The 16251-nt window shown below is 50.1% G+C and overlaps 1 protein-coding gene across 1 annotated transcript; it reads left to right on the forward strand.

Annotated features, from left to right (window-relative positions):
- The first annotated feature begins 4184 nt into the window (after positions 1–4184).
- Positions 4185–6929, forward strand: ASB12 (ankyrin repeat and SOCS box containing 12). The gene is made up of 2 exons (XM_009685413.2): positions 4185–5007; positions 6044–6929. Exons 1-2 carry the CDS (start codon positions 4185–4187, stop codon positions 6175–6177), a joined length of 957 nt encoding a protein of 318 aa, XP_009683708.1. The 3' UTR covers positions 6178–6929.
- Positions 6930–16251: the final 9322 nt, after the last annotated feature.

Consider the following 16251-nt stretch of genomic DNA (forward strand, 5'->3'; position numbering starts at 1 on the left):
ATGTTTTGCAGTGATTTAGAGTTCAAAGGGGGAAGGAGTCAGAAGTCTCCCCATTCAATAATTCCTCACAGCAGACTTTGAGGGCTGTTAGTAAATTCTTAATCTGTGTGAAATGATTTATTTGGCACTGCTTAGCACTTAACTTTGAAATCAGACCGCTTTGCGGTGTTAAATCAGAAAGCTTATTACCTCTTTACAGCTGCGTTAAGAGCTGTAATCTCTTATAATGAAAGCAACTTTGTTGGACAGGATTTACCTTCCAAAGAAACTTCTTGATTGGCATTAAATATACTTCTGCCCTTTCATTCTTTACCGAGTAATGGAAAGTTGATAAAGGAATGATTTTGCCTGGAAAAAGATACCGGGTTAGCTAACTTGCTTTGGGTGATCCCACTTGCTCTTTGAATTCTTACAGACCATGAAGGCTTTTCCTGACTTCAGACCTCCCTGCTATTTGAAGCATGAGGAAGCTTAAATGGGTCAGACTTACCGGTCGACTCTCCTTAGACTTCAGTTTGGCATTTATCTGAACCTACTGATTTAAATATTCCAATGAGATGCTACTTAACACACTTGGTTGTTAAGGGACCATGAAGAGCATTTCAGTTGCTTCTTTCCAGTTGAGGGTAGATTTATTCAGTAAGCAATTGTACTTTTTTTTCTTCATTAGTATTGGGATTATCCCTGTTACTTCCTGAAGAGCTTCTATTGTTTTTAAGATTTCTTTTCTTGGTAACAGAGCAATAATAAAAGAATATGCAGTTTATCCTTAAATTTCCCATTCAAAGGGTTTCTTTTCACAGCTTTAGCTTCCCTTACAGCTTTTCTACCTTTCATATTTTCTAACGTGTTGAATTGATTTTGTTATCTGTATCCTCCTTTTCCCTTTAAGATGTGCTGTCTTTTTAATTGCTGATTTTATTTCACCATTTTGTGGAACGGGCTTCCAGCCGGGGCGCTCTCTTCTGACTTTGGAATCCCAGCTGTGGTTGCAGCTTCTTGTATTTAATAAATCCCTAACTCACAGGTTTTGCTCAAATGTTTATCCAGGTATGTCCTTCGCAATAATTTCATTCGTAGTCTTGGCTTTGGAAAATGGACCTTTTCAAAGTAACAACCTCCTACTTTAGAGTGATTTTGGAGAGAGTGCAAGTAAACCAAAAGTCTGAAACCTATTAATATTTAGCAATTTTGTGCTCGTCACACTTTTCGCAGTGCACTGCAAGCTCCCTGGACCGAGTAGGCGGTGGTGGGGACTTTAAAAAATGTTTTAGAGTCCCCCGATTTTAGTCCTTGCAGTCGTGGAGATTCTTCTGCGGGGTAACTTGGTTCCTTCCTTGTTATCTAGTACCACTGATAATGCCACTTCAAACTGTCAGGCTATTCCTTCTCCACTGCCAAAAAGTTTGGAAGAGGTTTACAGGGAACTGGGTAAAATACAGTTACACTTACCAGCTGACAGCTTTTGATAAGACAGCCCAAATACTGCTTCCCGCTTCTTTTGTTCACCCCTGTAAGGATTTATGCCTTCTTATATGCTGCTTAAATTTGTAAAGCCAAAGAAATGGTTTGTTCCAGCATAAGAAACAGGTCAGACTTGCACCCAGGAGTTGTCTTGAGAAATTTGGACAGTCTTCAGCGGCTTTGGTCCTTCTGTGCCTTAATAAACAAAGCTTGGGCTTTGTTCTTACTGCTCTTACTGCTCTGAAAGTTGAAAAGGAGTCGAGAGAGGGATTAACAGAGAATCCATTTGGATGCTTGGCAATAACCGAGGAAGAATATAACAGCCCTAAAAGCTGCCATCGGTGCGGTAGATGTTTCAGCCGGGACCTGGCAAGGGCCTGACTGGTGGCCCAGGTTATAGCAGAGCCTCCAAATGAGCCGAGCTGTGCGAGTTGAGCAAGAAAACGGTGAAGCAAATGAGCAGACCACGTCTGCTCGGAGCTTACGCCCTGCTCGAACGGCCTCGGGCACCTGTCCGGATTTCCCTCCCCCTCTCTGCCCCTCGCTATATTTACCCTTCCAAATGGGAACTTTCCAAGAATGGAAGTAGTAAGATAAAACGCCTGAGGGGGCTAAAATTAGCCCGAGAGCCTTGGCCCGTCTGCCTGTGGTGGCATTTCAGCCGCGAGCTTGACAGCCTGCTTTGTTCCCGTTCGGCGGAGTGGGCGTCCATCCCCGACGCAGGAAGATCCTCGCTCTCCTTTTTCATTTAAAGCAAGAGAATTAAGCATGGGACAGCAGCCTCCTTCCCAGCCTTAGGTGAGCGTCATCTACCTCACAGAGGTAAGGCAGCAGCATAATGATACCTAGACAACTTGGGGCAATTGCAGGTAACTTGGTAACCAATGCTTTAAAAGTGTGAGTATATTTTTCTGTCGCTCTTATGTCACCTGTAGCCGCTCTAGTGGATTCTCAGATGTGCAGGCAGCTTCCTTTAGCTCTGGAGGTGACACCTCACTTCTTGACTCTTTCTGCTCAATGAGCATCTGTAGGCTCCTCACACCAGTGTTCACACTGTCAAAGTAACGTCCCTTTGGAGACGTTGATTTCTGGTTTTTTGGAAACGTTACAGCTGTTCGTTACTTTTCAGGCCGATTTCCATTGGGAATATATATAACTGTGGACTCTTTTTGAACTGATTTTTGAACAGTTCCCTCCCCCCTCAGCCCCCAACACAAAGTCACGTAGCCGGGAGGGTTTCAAAGCTCCAGGGCTTGCTATTAGTGTATCTCCTGAATAATGTGCTAATGTACGATTTCACATATTTATAATATAAGTTGATTGGGTTAGCTTAACAGGTTGAAGTGCAGTGGGGCTTTGCCTTCCCAAGTTGACATCGAGTTTGATCTGCTTAATCAAAAAGTTTAGTTACCGAGATGACCTTGCATGGGAGACCCTTCTTAGCAGCGCATCGTGCAGTCAAAGGCTGATGTGGGACGTGTCTCCCGTGGCTCTGTCTCGTTAACGTTAGGGGCATGTTTGCAGAAAGAGGCTAATTGCTTCGTGCTGCTGCTTTCTATGCTGAAACCAGGGCAGAATCTGAGGAGGCGTCTGCGAGCCGTGAAGGAGATAGAGCTCCGCAGCGATCACCTCTTGTGGAGGAAATTTGAGCTGTAACGGGGAGGGAAGGCAGCAAGAATCCCTGTGTAGCCAGCACACGATCTCCTCCTCTTCCTCCCCATGTCCAGTGCACCCGCAGCAAGAAATGTCACTCTTCCAGCCTCGCTCTTGGGGCTGGAGGAGGCAGGAGAAAGGAGAGAGAGTTTGCTGCTGTTAAATTCGAACGTCTGCATAGTTTCAGAAAGTTTTATGCTAAAAATTCGTGATGTGAAAGGCTAGGCTTACTCTAGCTTCAGCTTTCGTTTTGAAATCAAATCCAAACTGGTCCCTTTAAAAATGGCAGGGCATAGAAGTTATCAGGCGCTTGTTCCTGCCTGCTCTGGAGTAAAAGTTAGCAACACAATCTGCTCCTAAGTCGTCTTCAGAATTTTCTGTAGCTTCCAAAATATTTGTTAATGTGATGTAATTGGTCAGGCTTTTGCAGAAGTGTTGGCCAGTGCAGAACAGAGCTGATATTGCTATTTTCAGACATGCGCTTCACTTAACAGCTCTCATGAGGAACGGCTGGACTGGCTGATTTCTGAGGGTTTTGAGAAAACCGGTGGCCTCATTTACCAGTTGAGCACAGAATCTTTTCAGAAGTCTAGTTTAAAGGAGCCGTGGCGACACACAGGCCTATCCTGGACTCAGGGTTCGAGTATCCCACAATTCATTCCCTACCCTTTGCCACCCCTGGGGGCAGTAGCATAGCATTAAAGCCTTAACAATAAAAACAAAGACAGTAAGTTGGTGAGCTCACCCATGCAGCATATGAACTTCAACACCAAATTCAAACGTATCAGCTCGTGTTTGTTCTTCATTGCAACGTTTTTGAGAGAGGCGGCCCCCGTGCATGCTAGAGCAATCTCCTTGGTCTTTGTCTTAAAGCTTCCCGAGTGTGGATTTCCTCTCCTGTGGTGGCAGGGAGGTATCTGTGTCAGACATACCGTAATCGAATGTCGTCTGTGTATTTTGAGAATCTCCCTTAAACTGTAAAAAAGGTGACGGAGCTGGTGTCGGAGAACGCAGGTTCTAATCCTCTTTTCTTGTCATTCCATAGATCTCGTGCTTTACAGTTTACAATGAAAGTGGTACTTAGGAGACAGACCAAAAAAATGAGCCTAATGGATATAACTAAAATTTTCTCCATGCTCCAGCCCAGAGAAGATGAAGAGGATAATGGAGAAAGCCAGGAGCTGAACCAAGCAGTATCTGAGGATGACTATCAAACTCTTGATAAACTCTTGCGCCAAGACAGATACAAAAGATTTATCAACAGCAGAAGTGGCTGGGGCGTACCCAGCACTCCCCTCCGCCTTGCCGCATCCAAGGGCCACATAAGGAGTTTAGAGGTCCTCTTGGCCCACGGAGCGGACGTGGACAGTCTAGATGTGAAAGCGCAAACGCCGCTGTTCACTGCCGTGAGCAACGGTCACCTGGAGTGTGTTAAAGCGCTCCTCGACGCGGGGGCCTGTCCTTCCGGCAGTATCTACAACAACTGCTCTCCACTGCTCACCGCTGCTCGAGACGGAGACATCTGCATCCTGCAAGAGCTCCTGGACCATGGTGCGGACACCAACGTCAAGGCGCGGGTGCCCGAGTGGGCTGCCAATTCTGCAGCTTGCTCTGGCCCGCTGTACCTCGCTGCGGTTTACGGGCACCTGGAGTGCTTCAAGATGCTTCTGCTTTACGGAGCCGACCCCAATTACAACTGCACAGACGAGAAGATGATTGCACGGATCAAGCAGCCCAAGACCCTGCTCGAAATCTGCCTGAGACACGGCTGCGGGAGCGAATTCATCAAGCTGCTCATTGACTTTGGAGCCAACGTGTACCTGCCAAACGTCGCGGGAGAAAAGCTTGTGCCCAGCAGCGAAGGCCTGGAGCTGCTGCTGAGGGAGAGAGGTAACGTGCGCGTGTGGCCGGAGGGCTGGGAATTAGCACCGTCTTCGCCTCTGTGACTGCTTGGGTGAAATTTGGTTCGGGTTGCCCCTCCTTTTACCTCTGCCTCCCAACAGTGAGAGGGAGATTGGTCTGAGTAAGGCTTCCTTACAAGGCTGAACTCCTTTGCGTATACGAGTCTCCCTCTCCGGGTTTAATCTCTTGAATACTATCACTGTTACTTTGAACTTTCTCCCTCTCCCACAATAATTGCTGTCCTCAGGATAAATAAATAATAAAAAAAGGCTCCAATACTGAACACATTAAGAAAAGGATGTAGCAAGGTCACAGGGAATAGGTTCACCACTGGTCGTTAAGTCTCTTAGCCTGAGCACAGCCTCTAGGTTAGGAAAGTTCTGCAAAAAATTGCTGGAAGTTGGAAGACAATATCACAGAAGAGACTGTTTCTAATACCCACTAAATATCCTAAGTGTCTGCTTACTAACCATTGGCTGCAACTGGAGACCGGCTACCTTACTATGGATCTTTGATGTGACTCAGTGCAGCCACTACTTATTTACGTTGTTGTCCTTGTGGGACTCATCTCAGGGGCTGCTTTTCATGAATATCTAGATGTTTATAAAGATGATGTTGTGAGTATCACTTCTGCAATTGGCGCTGGTATAGACTCTGCGGGTTTTTCCATATCAGAACCCAGTATTTTCACTTAATATGAATCTACTGTGTTAAATATTATTTTTCAACAAGACTCTTCTCCATTCCTTTCCTTTCTGGTGCTGCTGCCTCTCTTGCACTGCCTAAGTCCAGAAAAACTGCACTTAGTTTAGCACAGTGTTGGAAGATTTCATTTACATATGCCCAGCTCCCCTGGAATATATGCTGCTGAGCTTGGGGCTGAACGTGTAGAGCAATCGGCCGCAGCGCCCAACCTCTCCCACACCTCCTCAAGGTTCAGTGGGAAACTGAACTGAAAGTCTGCAGTGATTTCTATCCTTTTTTTTTTTTTTTTTTTTTCCTCCCCCTCCCTCTCCTTACACAGCTCATCCCAAATCCCTGATGTCTCAGTCCCGGCTGGCAGTGAGAAGCCTTCTGAAGCTGGCTGGCCACGCGCAAGCCGTCGGCGAGCTGGAGATCCCACCCGTCCTGCGGAGCTACCTCAGACACCAGCCCTAGGGGGAAGCCCGCGCCGCAGCTCGAGCTCCCACGCAACCGCATCGAGCACCTGAATTAAAAGCTGCTCTGAAGTCACAAGCACAGCGCAAAACAGCCCTGATTTGATCAGCGGTTACAAAGTGGTTGTGGCTTAAGAAGTATCTCCAAAAGGGGCGGCCTGTGTGAAAAGGAAGTGAGCAGAGGGCAGGAGGGTGAAAGCAAATGGAAGAGACCTCAGCTCCTGCTCTGCACCAAAAGTGTTGGCGTGATGGTAGGACAGGATCTGATTTAACTAGTGTTTGGCTGTAAACCCTCTTCACTGAAGAACTTTACACCTGTAGTAGTTACTAATTGTTTGGAGAAGGGACTGAGAAAAGGCCTGATGGCCAGGGCTTGAGGAGAAAAGGCTGGTTTTACCTCCTCCCTTCTTGGGGAAAACCAGAGAGCAAGGAGGTAAAACTGGGCTTCATACCTGCACATTTTTCCCTGCTGTGTGTGTGGCCTTAGCTGCATGTAAGGCTCATTTCAGGAAGGCTTTGGAAGTGCTTCCTCTGTTTTTGAGCCTGGTGAGCAGAGCCTGTGGCCAGATCGGGCTGGTTTGGTGGTGGAGGGCAGAGGAGCAGTGTGCCCTGTTGAGAGCTCGCCTCTTATAAACCCCCACACTGGTGGTGGATTTCCATCCCTGTGGCCTGTGTCCTCTCTGCTGACAAAAAGGAGGTTGTCTTTGGCTGCATTTTTAAACATAATTTTTTTCCGCTCGCAAGTATTTTTTGTTGTTGCAAAGGAGGAGAGGGTCCTTTCTCAGCTGAGTGCCTCTGATTGTGCAGGGTTTTTCTTAAATGTATGCTACTGTTGTTATTAAACTATTGTGACCTGTTTGGTAAAATACTACTTAATTGATAAGGGAAAAGGCTGGAAGCCCAGCCAATATCATTTGGAAGTGACACAGTATTTGCTGGAAACGGGACTCTGGCCAGCAGCGTAACTACCTAGGTTTGCTCTAGTTCAGTGAAGCGAAGGTTTGGGAGCGCTCCCCAAAGGCACTGCCGTTCGATCCGAGCCAGACCCCTCTATTCACTGCTCACAAGGGGAACTAGTTGCTGTTCAAATAGCCTCTTGTGGGCAGGAACACAGGCACCAGGATTGCTCCCACTTGGCTACCTTCGTATTTACCTTTATAGAAGATATACTGATGTTGTCCTCGTGTAAGTTTGTGAGCCAGTCTGCAAACTGTGACCTCCTCTGCCCACAGGACATCTCGAATTACCCCACTGAACAACGTGTTTGCTGTGCTAGGTGTGAAAAATAGTAATTTTTCAAGTAAAGCATGCACAACCTATCTGCAGTGACTTTTGCTCTTCCATAAAGCCTACCGGGACTGGCTCGTGCAGAGTGAACTCTGTGATTTAAGGCAGAGAGAGAGCACAGGCGTTCCCAGGGTGGCTCTGCCTGTGATTCACTCCATGGCTTTGGCAAACATGCAGCGTTTTTTCTTCTGGGCTTCTGCAAAACCGACTGTTTTGCAAAGCGCTGGTCAAACCTGTAATTAACTGTGACCCATCCCCTAGCAATCACAGTAGAAAAAGCAACAAGGAGTGGTGGTTGTGTGGGTCAAAATAGGACCTTTCCGAATGGGATAGGCTGTAGGAGAGCTGCCTGGGCTCTGCTTTTTCAAGGAAAAGCAGAAGACTGGAGAACACAGCTAGAATAGATGTTCCCTGGGGTAAGTTCTTGTAACCTGTCATGGCTCCCTACGACAGTGTCATCTGCTTATGTATTTTAGTCTTTTGGTGCTCCCGAGCACAGTGGACAGGGCAGCTCCAGACTGCACTTTTTTGGTGCTTGCAGTGGGGGCAGTGTTTCTTAGTCTCATAAATCAAGGTTCACTATTACAGGCTGTAGCTCAGAGGAGACAGTAATGTAAATAGATAGCCTTGCTGGTCCCGCCTGCAGGGGATGATGAGTGATTAAAAAAGTGCCAAATGGGTAAGCTCAGATTGAGTGTTTTGTACTGTTCCTCACTCTACTCCTAATAACTGATGCTGTGACAGCAGGGAGCTGAGCCTAGCTTTCTTTCATTATTTTTACTGCTGCCTTTCAATGCGTTGAAGGAAAAAGTAGTGAAATCACTGGAGCGAGCAGTAAACTGTGTGGCTCATCTTGGAGAACGAGCTTAGCCGTTCAGCGCTGTGTTGTAACGTGACTATTGCTGTGATACAGGGGAACCCTCAGTGGGTCGAGAGGGGGATTTGCCTTAGATTTACAACCCTGCAGTGCCACTGCTGCTCCTTTGCAGCTCAGCCCATGTGTGGCTGTTACCTTCTGGACCCTCTTTAGGGTTTAGCAGCATATATTCCATATCCCGTGCCGTTTGTTTACTCTAGTGTAATTGTATCTCGGGTGCAACCACTGATAAAATAGAGGCAAGTAGAAGCTGTGCATGTGTCCAAACACATCACGTGGTGCCCTCGGGAGCTCAGGGCGTGCAGAAATGCTCTTCAGCCTCCCAGAGTGATGTTTTCTGTGAGACTCGGGCAACTTTGCTCCTAGCCGTTATTGAACGTCTCTTGCAAAGTGTCGTCTTGGCATCAGCTCGGGTAAGATTGCTGTTTGCAAAACAGGCACATTTTGCATTATTTATAGGCTTCTGATCTAACTGTTATTTCAAAGGTTATGGGTTCTATTAATCAGCATCTATTAGGCTGCCGGATATCTCCGGAGGGAAGCATTAAGGGCCCCCGGCTTGGAATACTTGAAATTAGCCCGGACAAAGCTTCAGAAACTGCTCTGAAAGGAGCAATTGTATGTTGGCTGTGGAACGGGACTCGGTGATCTAATAGGTCTTCATCTTCCCTTGATGAGATGAAGCAGCCTCTTCTCAAGGGGTGGGATTAATGGCACGGGAAATAATTCTCCTGCCCGGTCTGTTTGTACCCAGGAGCCCTCGCCCGTATGTTCCTTGCCCCACCAGGGCTGAGCCCCAGCAACGTTGAGGAACTGAAGAAATACCTGAATGCACGTTTTGTGCCCTGTGAATATCAACAGCTGCTGGGGCAACGCAGGAAAAGTGCCCTTCTGCATACTGTTAGTAGCAGAGATATGTTTGCTGGAGTCTGGGGCAGACACCCTAGATGTCCTGTGACAGCCATAACTCAGGCTTATGTTGCCTGTTCTGGTAGATCTGTCAGGGCAATAAACGTGACTGGTGCTATATACTTTGTTTCCATCTGAATTTTTGCAGTCTCCCACATCCTGGGAAGCTTCATTTTATTATCAAGTGAGCACTAATGCACATATGTAGATAGGAGCCTGTGCAGAGCAGCAGCGAGGTGCCCCTCTGAGGGGCCTGCATTGTCTCATGCTCACGTTCGTGCAGCCTGAGGCTTGCTCTGCGTTGTGCAGACATCTCCCAAAATAACAACCTCAGGCCTTCCTATGGCCGAGCCAGAGGTGCTCCCGCTCCAGGTGGCAGCGGCGGCCACGGCTGTGGGCAGTGAGAGGAGACACGCTGCGTGTGGAAGGGGTGCATTTCTTGGGTGACAGTTTAGCAGGAAAGCAGAAAACTGGAGCAGAAGGCTGCTGTCTCTGGCAAGTCGGGTGTAATCTCTGCCTGCATCTTCGCTGAGGAGGAGGCCTGACACCATCTGGTAGGGGTAGCTCTGGGAAAACGTTGGTGCTCAGCTGCACGTAACCCTGGTAGCACCTTCTTGGGGCTGCTGCTGTTGCAGAAGGGTCAGTCCCAGATCAGAGGGGCAGGAGACAGCACTGGGAGGGCAGCAGATCTGGGAGACAGTCAATGAAGACTCGTCAGATTCCTGCACTGCCAATACACGTGCAAATATACACTGACCAGGCTGTGTTGCATCCAGACCACTAGATTTGTGTTCCTTCACCCTTGGCCTTGGCTAAAAATCCTCGGTTTTATTTGGAGAGGTAGACAGAAATCCTTTCAGCTGCTATTCTGACCTGCTGAGGGAACATCAAGGCCCTCCCACAATGTATGGCGAGAAACCCATTGCTGCACACCTTACTCCTGGAAACCTTCTCGTTGTTTATTCAGCAACAATTTGTCTCTAGGCTTGTCTTTACTTTTAATTCCATTACCTAGCACTAGAACAGTAAAGTTTGTTTTAAGCATGAACGCTAGGCTTACATCTATTTAGAGCTATTTATAACAGCCTGCGCTGGCTCTTCTACTCCAGTTCGGGACAGACAAGTCTTATGCTAGTTATACTACGGAGTCATTACGCTCTGTACTTCCATGCAGTATTTTAAATGCCTGCTAATTGGGGCTTATTCTGCTATCATTAGACCACTACCAAAACCATGCAGAAAGAGATTAGAGTTGCACAGGGGTAGGTGCAGCTTTTTAAATGTGACTTTCCTCCTGAGCAAACCTCCATCCTACCCAGGACCAACAAAAATGCCCCAACTCTCTAATCTTTTCCAGATCAAACAGGGACGTTAAATATTGAATCTTACAGTTTTCAGCGCTCAGAAGTCAGGAAATTGCCTCCTCTGCATATACACTGCCTCCTCGCAGCCCAGTTTATTGCTGGCTACCTCCCTGTGGGGTGGAAATGCTCGCGTATAAGAAGGTGCCCCGTACTTCATGACTGTATGCAGGGAGCACCTCCTGGCTCCTGAGCCTTCACCTTGTGATCATCATCCAGAGCACTGATTCATCTGGAGAGCTCTTTCGGGGTGGGGGTTGTGATGGGTCAGTTCCCTGATAGGGAAGGGACTGGGCTACCTCCCCTCCTCGCCCATGGGCTGCTGAACAGGCTTGAGGAGCTAATGACTTCCAATCCCTGCTGACCTGGGATGGATTTGAGCTGACAGCCTGAATGGAAATATAATTTGTTAATATTTGAATGGATGAAAAATTTCATTTTCAGGGTAATTGTGCTAAACAAGTAGCAGCTGGTGGTTCTAATAACAGCTGCACATGTTTATTAATTAATGGGAGCTTCATGATGGGGAGCAGTTTTCAGCAGTGTCTCTGGCTCCAAACAGCAGGCTGCACACCAGAGAGAAGTTACTCCTTCACTTTCGTTGCCCGACAGGCAATACAGGATATCTGAGAAAGGATTTCATCTATTCGTTTATTTATTTAAAGACATTTTCAGCTTGAACTTCTCATTCACAGCGGTTCGACTCCAATCTGGGGAAACGTTTTGAAAGAAGTTGCGGGAGGTTTTGCCTGTGGCGTGGAGCTAGCCGGGCCCTTTGGAGCCGGCGTTAACGCTCTGCTCTTGCCATATCTTTCGTTAGGCCTCCTAATGCCCCTGAGAGGAGAATGCTGGTCTCTCTGCTTTATTCGAGAACAAAACCAGAGCAAAGATAGGGGAGCGGTGGCAGGAGGTGGTGCAGCGAGCACTTGGCCTCAGGCGCTGGCATCATGCATCTCCAACCCCTGATTATCCAGGGGAGCTGAGTGATACTAGCAACGTTTTGATGAGGGGAACGGTACTCGAGGGCATTTAACAGCAGCTTTTGAAATCTCTTGTCCTCGGAGGTGCGTGGTGGAGCTTGCTGCCCAGTCCCCTGAGTCCCGGCTGCATAAGCCACGCAGGTCCTCTGGGACATCCCCATCCTGCGCGCGTCTTGGCTTTGGTGGTTCCCTAAGTTCATTGTGAGCAACCTGTGTTGGGACGGACGTGACCTCCTCGTGTCCTGCTGGGGACTGCTGAAGCCTGAGGAAACCTCCTGCCTTGCCTCACCTGCCCCGACCGAGGGCACGAAGCGTCCGCCCGCCAAGGCCATGGGCGACTGCTGCCGTTTGCTTCCTCTCCTCTGGCAACGCAGCCTCTGGAGCTGCCGAGCAAAGTGGAGGCGGGGTGCATCGGGCCCGTCTGACTGCTGATGAGCTGGTTTAATATTTCAGCTCTCGGCCTAGCGTGCGCATTTCTCATTCATGCTATTCATCTCGGCGCTTGACGTGACAGCTAATCCGTGGACTTGCAGCAGCTCTTAGGCACCATCTGGCTCCGCACGGAGTCATCTGTTTGCTTGCAGCCCCCCTCTGCGACCCCCAGCTCTTGCCCGCGCACCCGCCGGCCCCTCGCACTGGGACGTACTTTTGATAATCCCTTTGCAAATTAAGATGATTAGGATAAAGCAGATAAAATAGCCCTCAGGTCGCCACAGAGGCTGGAAAGCTGTTTGCCTTGGAAGAAAGTTTTAGGGAAAAAGTTAAAAAGCTGATGATGAACTGGTTGAGAGTTTCCAGTAACAACCTGTAGTACATCATTAAAAACCTAATACATTGTGAAGAAGTTGGGCCATTAGTTAGCTATCTAAGGACAAACAAGACTTGCAAGACTCCGCTTACCACGTTCAGAATCATAGGGCCGACTCTCCCCGGAGGCTTCGACCGCTTGTGCTGCTACTGTATTTCTCCCAGCGTGCTGGGAAAAAGCAAGGACACAGTTTTCACCCCGAAGAAAGTACAGCGTTGACTGAACACAAGCTGTCATGCAGTGCTGGTCAGTACTAGGAAACCAAGTTAAACGCATGAACGTTTCTCTTAGCTTTTCTCAAGAGCCCGCCGAATCGTGTGGCTGTGACTTTCTTCCTGGGGTAAGATGACAGGGCGTCCTCCTAATGAGGACAGCTACAACTGTCTAGGGAGGTGTTTTGCAGATGCAGAGTGAAATGATGTGGAAGAATAAACCAGGGTACCGTAGTCGTGTTGCATGCGTATTCTGTTCAACGACTCGGTTAAAATCAGTGCTCTGCTTTAGTTGCGTAGTGTCCCTTCCTTCCCTCGTTCGCAAATTTGGAGCACTAGAAGGTGCTATGAAATGATTAAGGTGCTTTAAAACACAGTAACAAGAAGTCCCAGTTTGACGAATGCTGGTCTGTCGGAGGACAAAGGCGTATCTGCTCTGTGGGGAATTAATGTGCGAATGCTACCACTCCGTGCCGGTCCTTTGCTCTTACCCCACTAATGCCACTAGGTGTCCTTCCAAAGCAGAGGGACCCCCCTGTCCCAAAAGCAGGAGTGAGCCCTCTTGTCCCCCCCAAAGTGACCCTCCTGTCCCCAAAGCAGGAGCGAGCCCTTTTGTCCCCATAGCAAGTCCTCCTGTCCCCGAAACGACCCTCCTTTTCCCCGAAGCAGGAGTGAAGTCCTTTCATCCCCAAAGCAGGCCCTCCTGTCCTCCCCTGTGACCTGCTGTGGCCATCAGCCATGGCTGCGGGGACCCTCCTGCAGTCCCCAGGGTGGCTCCAGGAGACATGCACGGGCGCTGGGCGCGCGGTGGGCGCAGAGCTGCTTTAGGGTTACCGATCTGGAGCCCCGCGTCATGCGGTGGCAGGACGTTGCAGCCAGCTCACCGGTCACAACAGGGACGAGGTAGGTTGTTGTGTCTCTTAAATCAGCACCGGCAGAAGGAACGTAAAATAGGGAGTGGAAATGGTACAGTGGGGAATATGATAAAATGGCAAAAAAAAAACAAAAAAAAGAAATAAAGTGGTAAAATAGGGAACAGAAAGTAGTACAACGGAGAATAGTGTATTCCAGTCCTTTTTAATTTCTGAGATGTATCTCTTGTTACATTTAACACGGACGTAACAGCCCAAACCTTCCAGCTAATGCAAACAGCTGTGCAAAGCAAACCCTCTTACTGCTATTTACTTATTTTAGGCTAAAAAACATTTTATATGGTTTTATTTTGAGTTCCTGAGAGGCATTTCCCTGTCGGTGAGTGAGGGAGGGGGCGGTATTGCCGTTCATTTAATTCCACCCTGCGTTTAATGTGGATGCAATTGATCCCGACCGCTTCTCCAGCGTCCTCATCACTGCCTCAGCTTCTCATAGATTTTGTCTTTGCTGAAAAAAAGGTGAATTTTTAATCGTGTGGGATAGCGGTTACGCCTGACCTACAACGATGCAAAAATATAGGCAAGGCAAAATTACTTGACTTTTACCGTGGCTGAACCTTAAAACAAGAGTAAAGCATGCAAATGCTACTAATACTGGGTCTTGACCGGAGGTGGTTCAGATGAGCGGAGAGTCAGTTGTTTCTGCTGTTCCCGAATCAAATTTTTCGGTGAAAAAGGCATGTAGTGGAAGGCACTCTGCTGCTGCTGTCCTCGTCTTTGGTCATGGGTATTTATCCACCGAGACTCTTTTTATTTGAGCCTGCACTTTAAACGGAGCAGAAATCGCTCGCCAGAAATCCCAAGCGGCCAGTGGCCAAAATTGAATTTGGGCAGGTGCGATACATCACTTAGAAAAGGGCGAGGGGCGCTCACACAAAACAGAGGTGGGGAAAAATGCTATTTCCCCCACGCTCGGAGCAGGGCGCTTTGCCCGCAGCGCTCCAGCTGGGCTGACTTGGACCCTCCTGCGCAGGTCTCGCCCTGGCCCACCGCGAGGACAGGTTCCCTCCTCCTCCTCCTCCTCCTCCTCCTCCTCCTCCTCCTCCTCCTCCTCCTCAGCCCAGTGCTGGCTGATGCTGTTCCCTGCCTGTGGGGGGGGGAGGTGACAGGGGCTTAGGGGTGACAACAGTACACACACGGGGTGACAGCAGCACACAGGGTGACAGTGGCATGCACACAGGGCTACAGCAGCACACACATGGGGTGACAGGGGCACACATAGTGTGACAGTGGCATGCAGGGTGGTTACAGCAGCACACACATGAGGTGACAGCGGCACACAGTGTGACACTGGCCTGCAGGGTGGTTACAGCAGCACACACATGCGGTGACAGCGGCACACTGTGACAGCAGCATTTGCATGAGGGGCCAGTGGCACATGGGGTGACAGCAGCACAGAAACAGCATCATTGTGGTACATGGTGTGCCAGCTGCACACACACCAGGTGACAGTGACACAAGCAGTGACAACAGGACACATGCGGTGACAGTGGCACGAGGCTGCCAGCAGAATGGGCACAGGGTGACAGTGGCACACATGGTATGACAGTGGCATGCATACAGGGCTACAGCAGTAGACCCACAGGGTGACAGCGGCACACAGGGTGACAGCAGCACGCACGCATGGTGACAGTGACACACATGGTGTAACATGCAGTGGGGTTACAGCAGCACACACACGAGGTGACAGTGGCACACACGGTGTGCCAGCAGCATGCACAGGAGGTGCTAGTGGCACGTGGTTCGACAGCAGCACACAAACACTGTCACAGTGCCAGTGTCACCTTGTGCCAGCAGCACACATACAGGGTGACCGTGGCACACGGTGTCATAGGATCACCCGAACGTCACAGCAGCACAGGCACGCCATCTTGCAGAAGGGCACACACGTGTCACAGGAGCACTCACCGTGTCACAGCGGCACCTACAAAACCGCTGTCACAGCAGGGCGTGCACAGCCTGTCACCGCAGCACACCCCCGCCGTGTCACAGTGTCACACACCCAGTGTCAGACGCGGCATCACCATGTCACCCACGGCGTCTTAGCTGCACACACACAGTATCCCGCAACCGGGGCCTCACGGCGCCACGCACACCATGTCACGCATGCTGTCACTGTATCACCCACAGCGTCACAGTCTCACACACCCCGCGTTACACAACCAGCGCGTCCCCATGCCACCCGCGGTGCCACAGCTACACGCACAGTGCCAAACAACCAGGGTGTCCCCACATCACCCACAACACCACAGTGCGTGCGCGCAGTGTCACACGACCAGGCGACGCCTGTGCCACCTGTGGTGTCACAGCCGCACACGGTGCCACACACACGGCGTCCCCGTGTCACCCGCTGAGTCACAGCCACCCCCAAGTCACACCACCAGGCTGTCCCCGCGGGGTCCCCGGGGAGGGAGGGGGGGGCGTCACAAGCGCCAACGGCCGCCGCCCCGCCGCCAACGGCCGCCCGCCCTCGCGCCGCCAACGGCCGCTCCCCCCCTCCGCCGCCCCGCGCGCCGCCAACGGCCGCTCCCCCCCCCCGCCCCGCGCGCCGCCAACGGCCGCCCGCCGCCCCGCCCCGCCCCGCCCGGCCCCGCCCCCGCCCGGCGCTGCCCGCCGCCCGCCGGCGCCGCGCGGGGCGGGCTCGCTGACCCGCCCGGCCCCTCCTCGGCCCGCCCTCGCCGGCGCCGCAGCCTGTCGCTGCCGGGGGCC

Source organism: Struthio camelus, chromosome 11 (genome assembly GCF_040807025.1).
Source record: "Struthio camelus isolate bStrCam1 chromosome 11, bStrCam1.hap1, whole genome shotgun sequence".
Lineage (NCBI taxonomy): Eukaryota > Metazoa > Chordata > Aves > Struthioniformes > Struthionidae > Struthio > Struthio camelus.

What these genes read in the sequence shown, in the direction of transcription:
- ASB12 (XM_009685413.2), top strand. Translation starts at nt 4,185, where the DNA reads ATGAAAGTGGTACTTAGGAGACAGACCAAAAAAATGAGCCTAATGGAT. An exon ending in GCTGCTGCTGAGGGAGAGAG is followed by an intron (nt 5,008 to 6,043) that starts GTAACGTGCGCG and finishes CTCCTTACACAG; the next exon opens with CTCATCCCAAATCCCTGATG.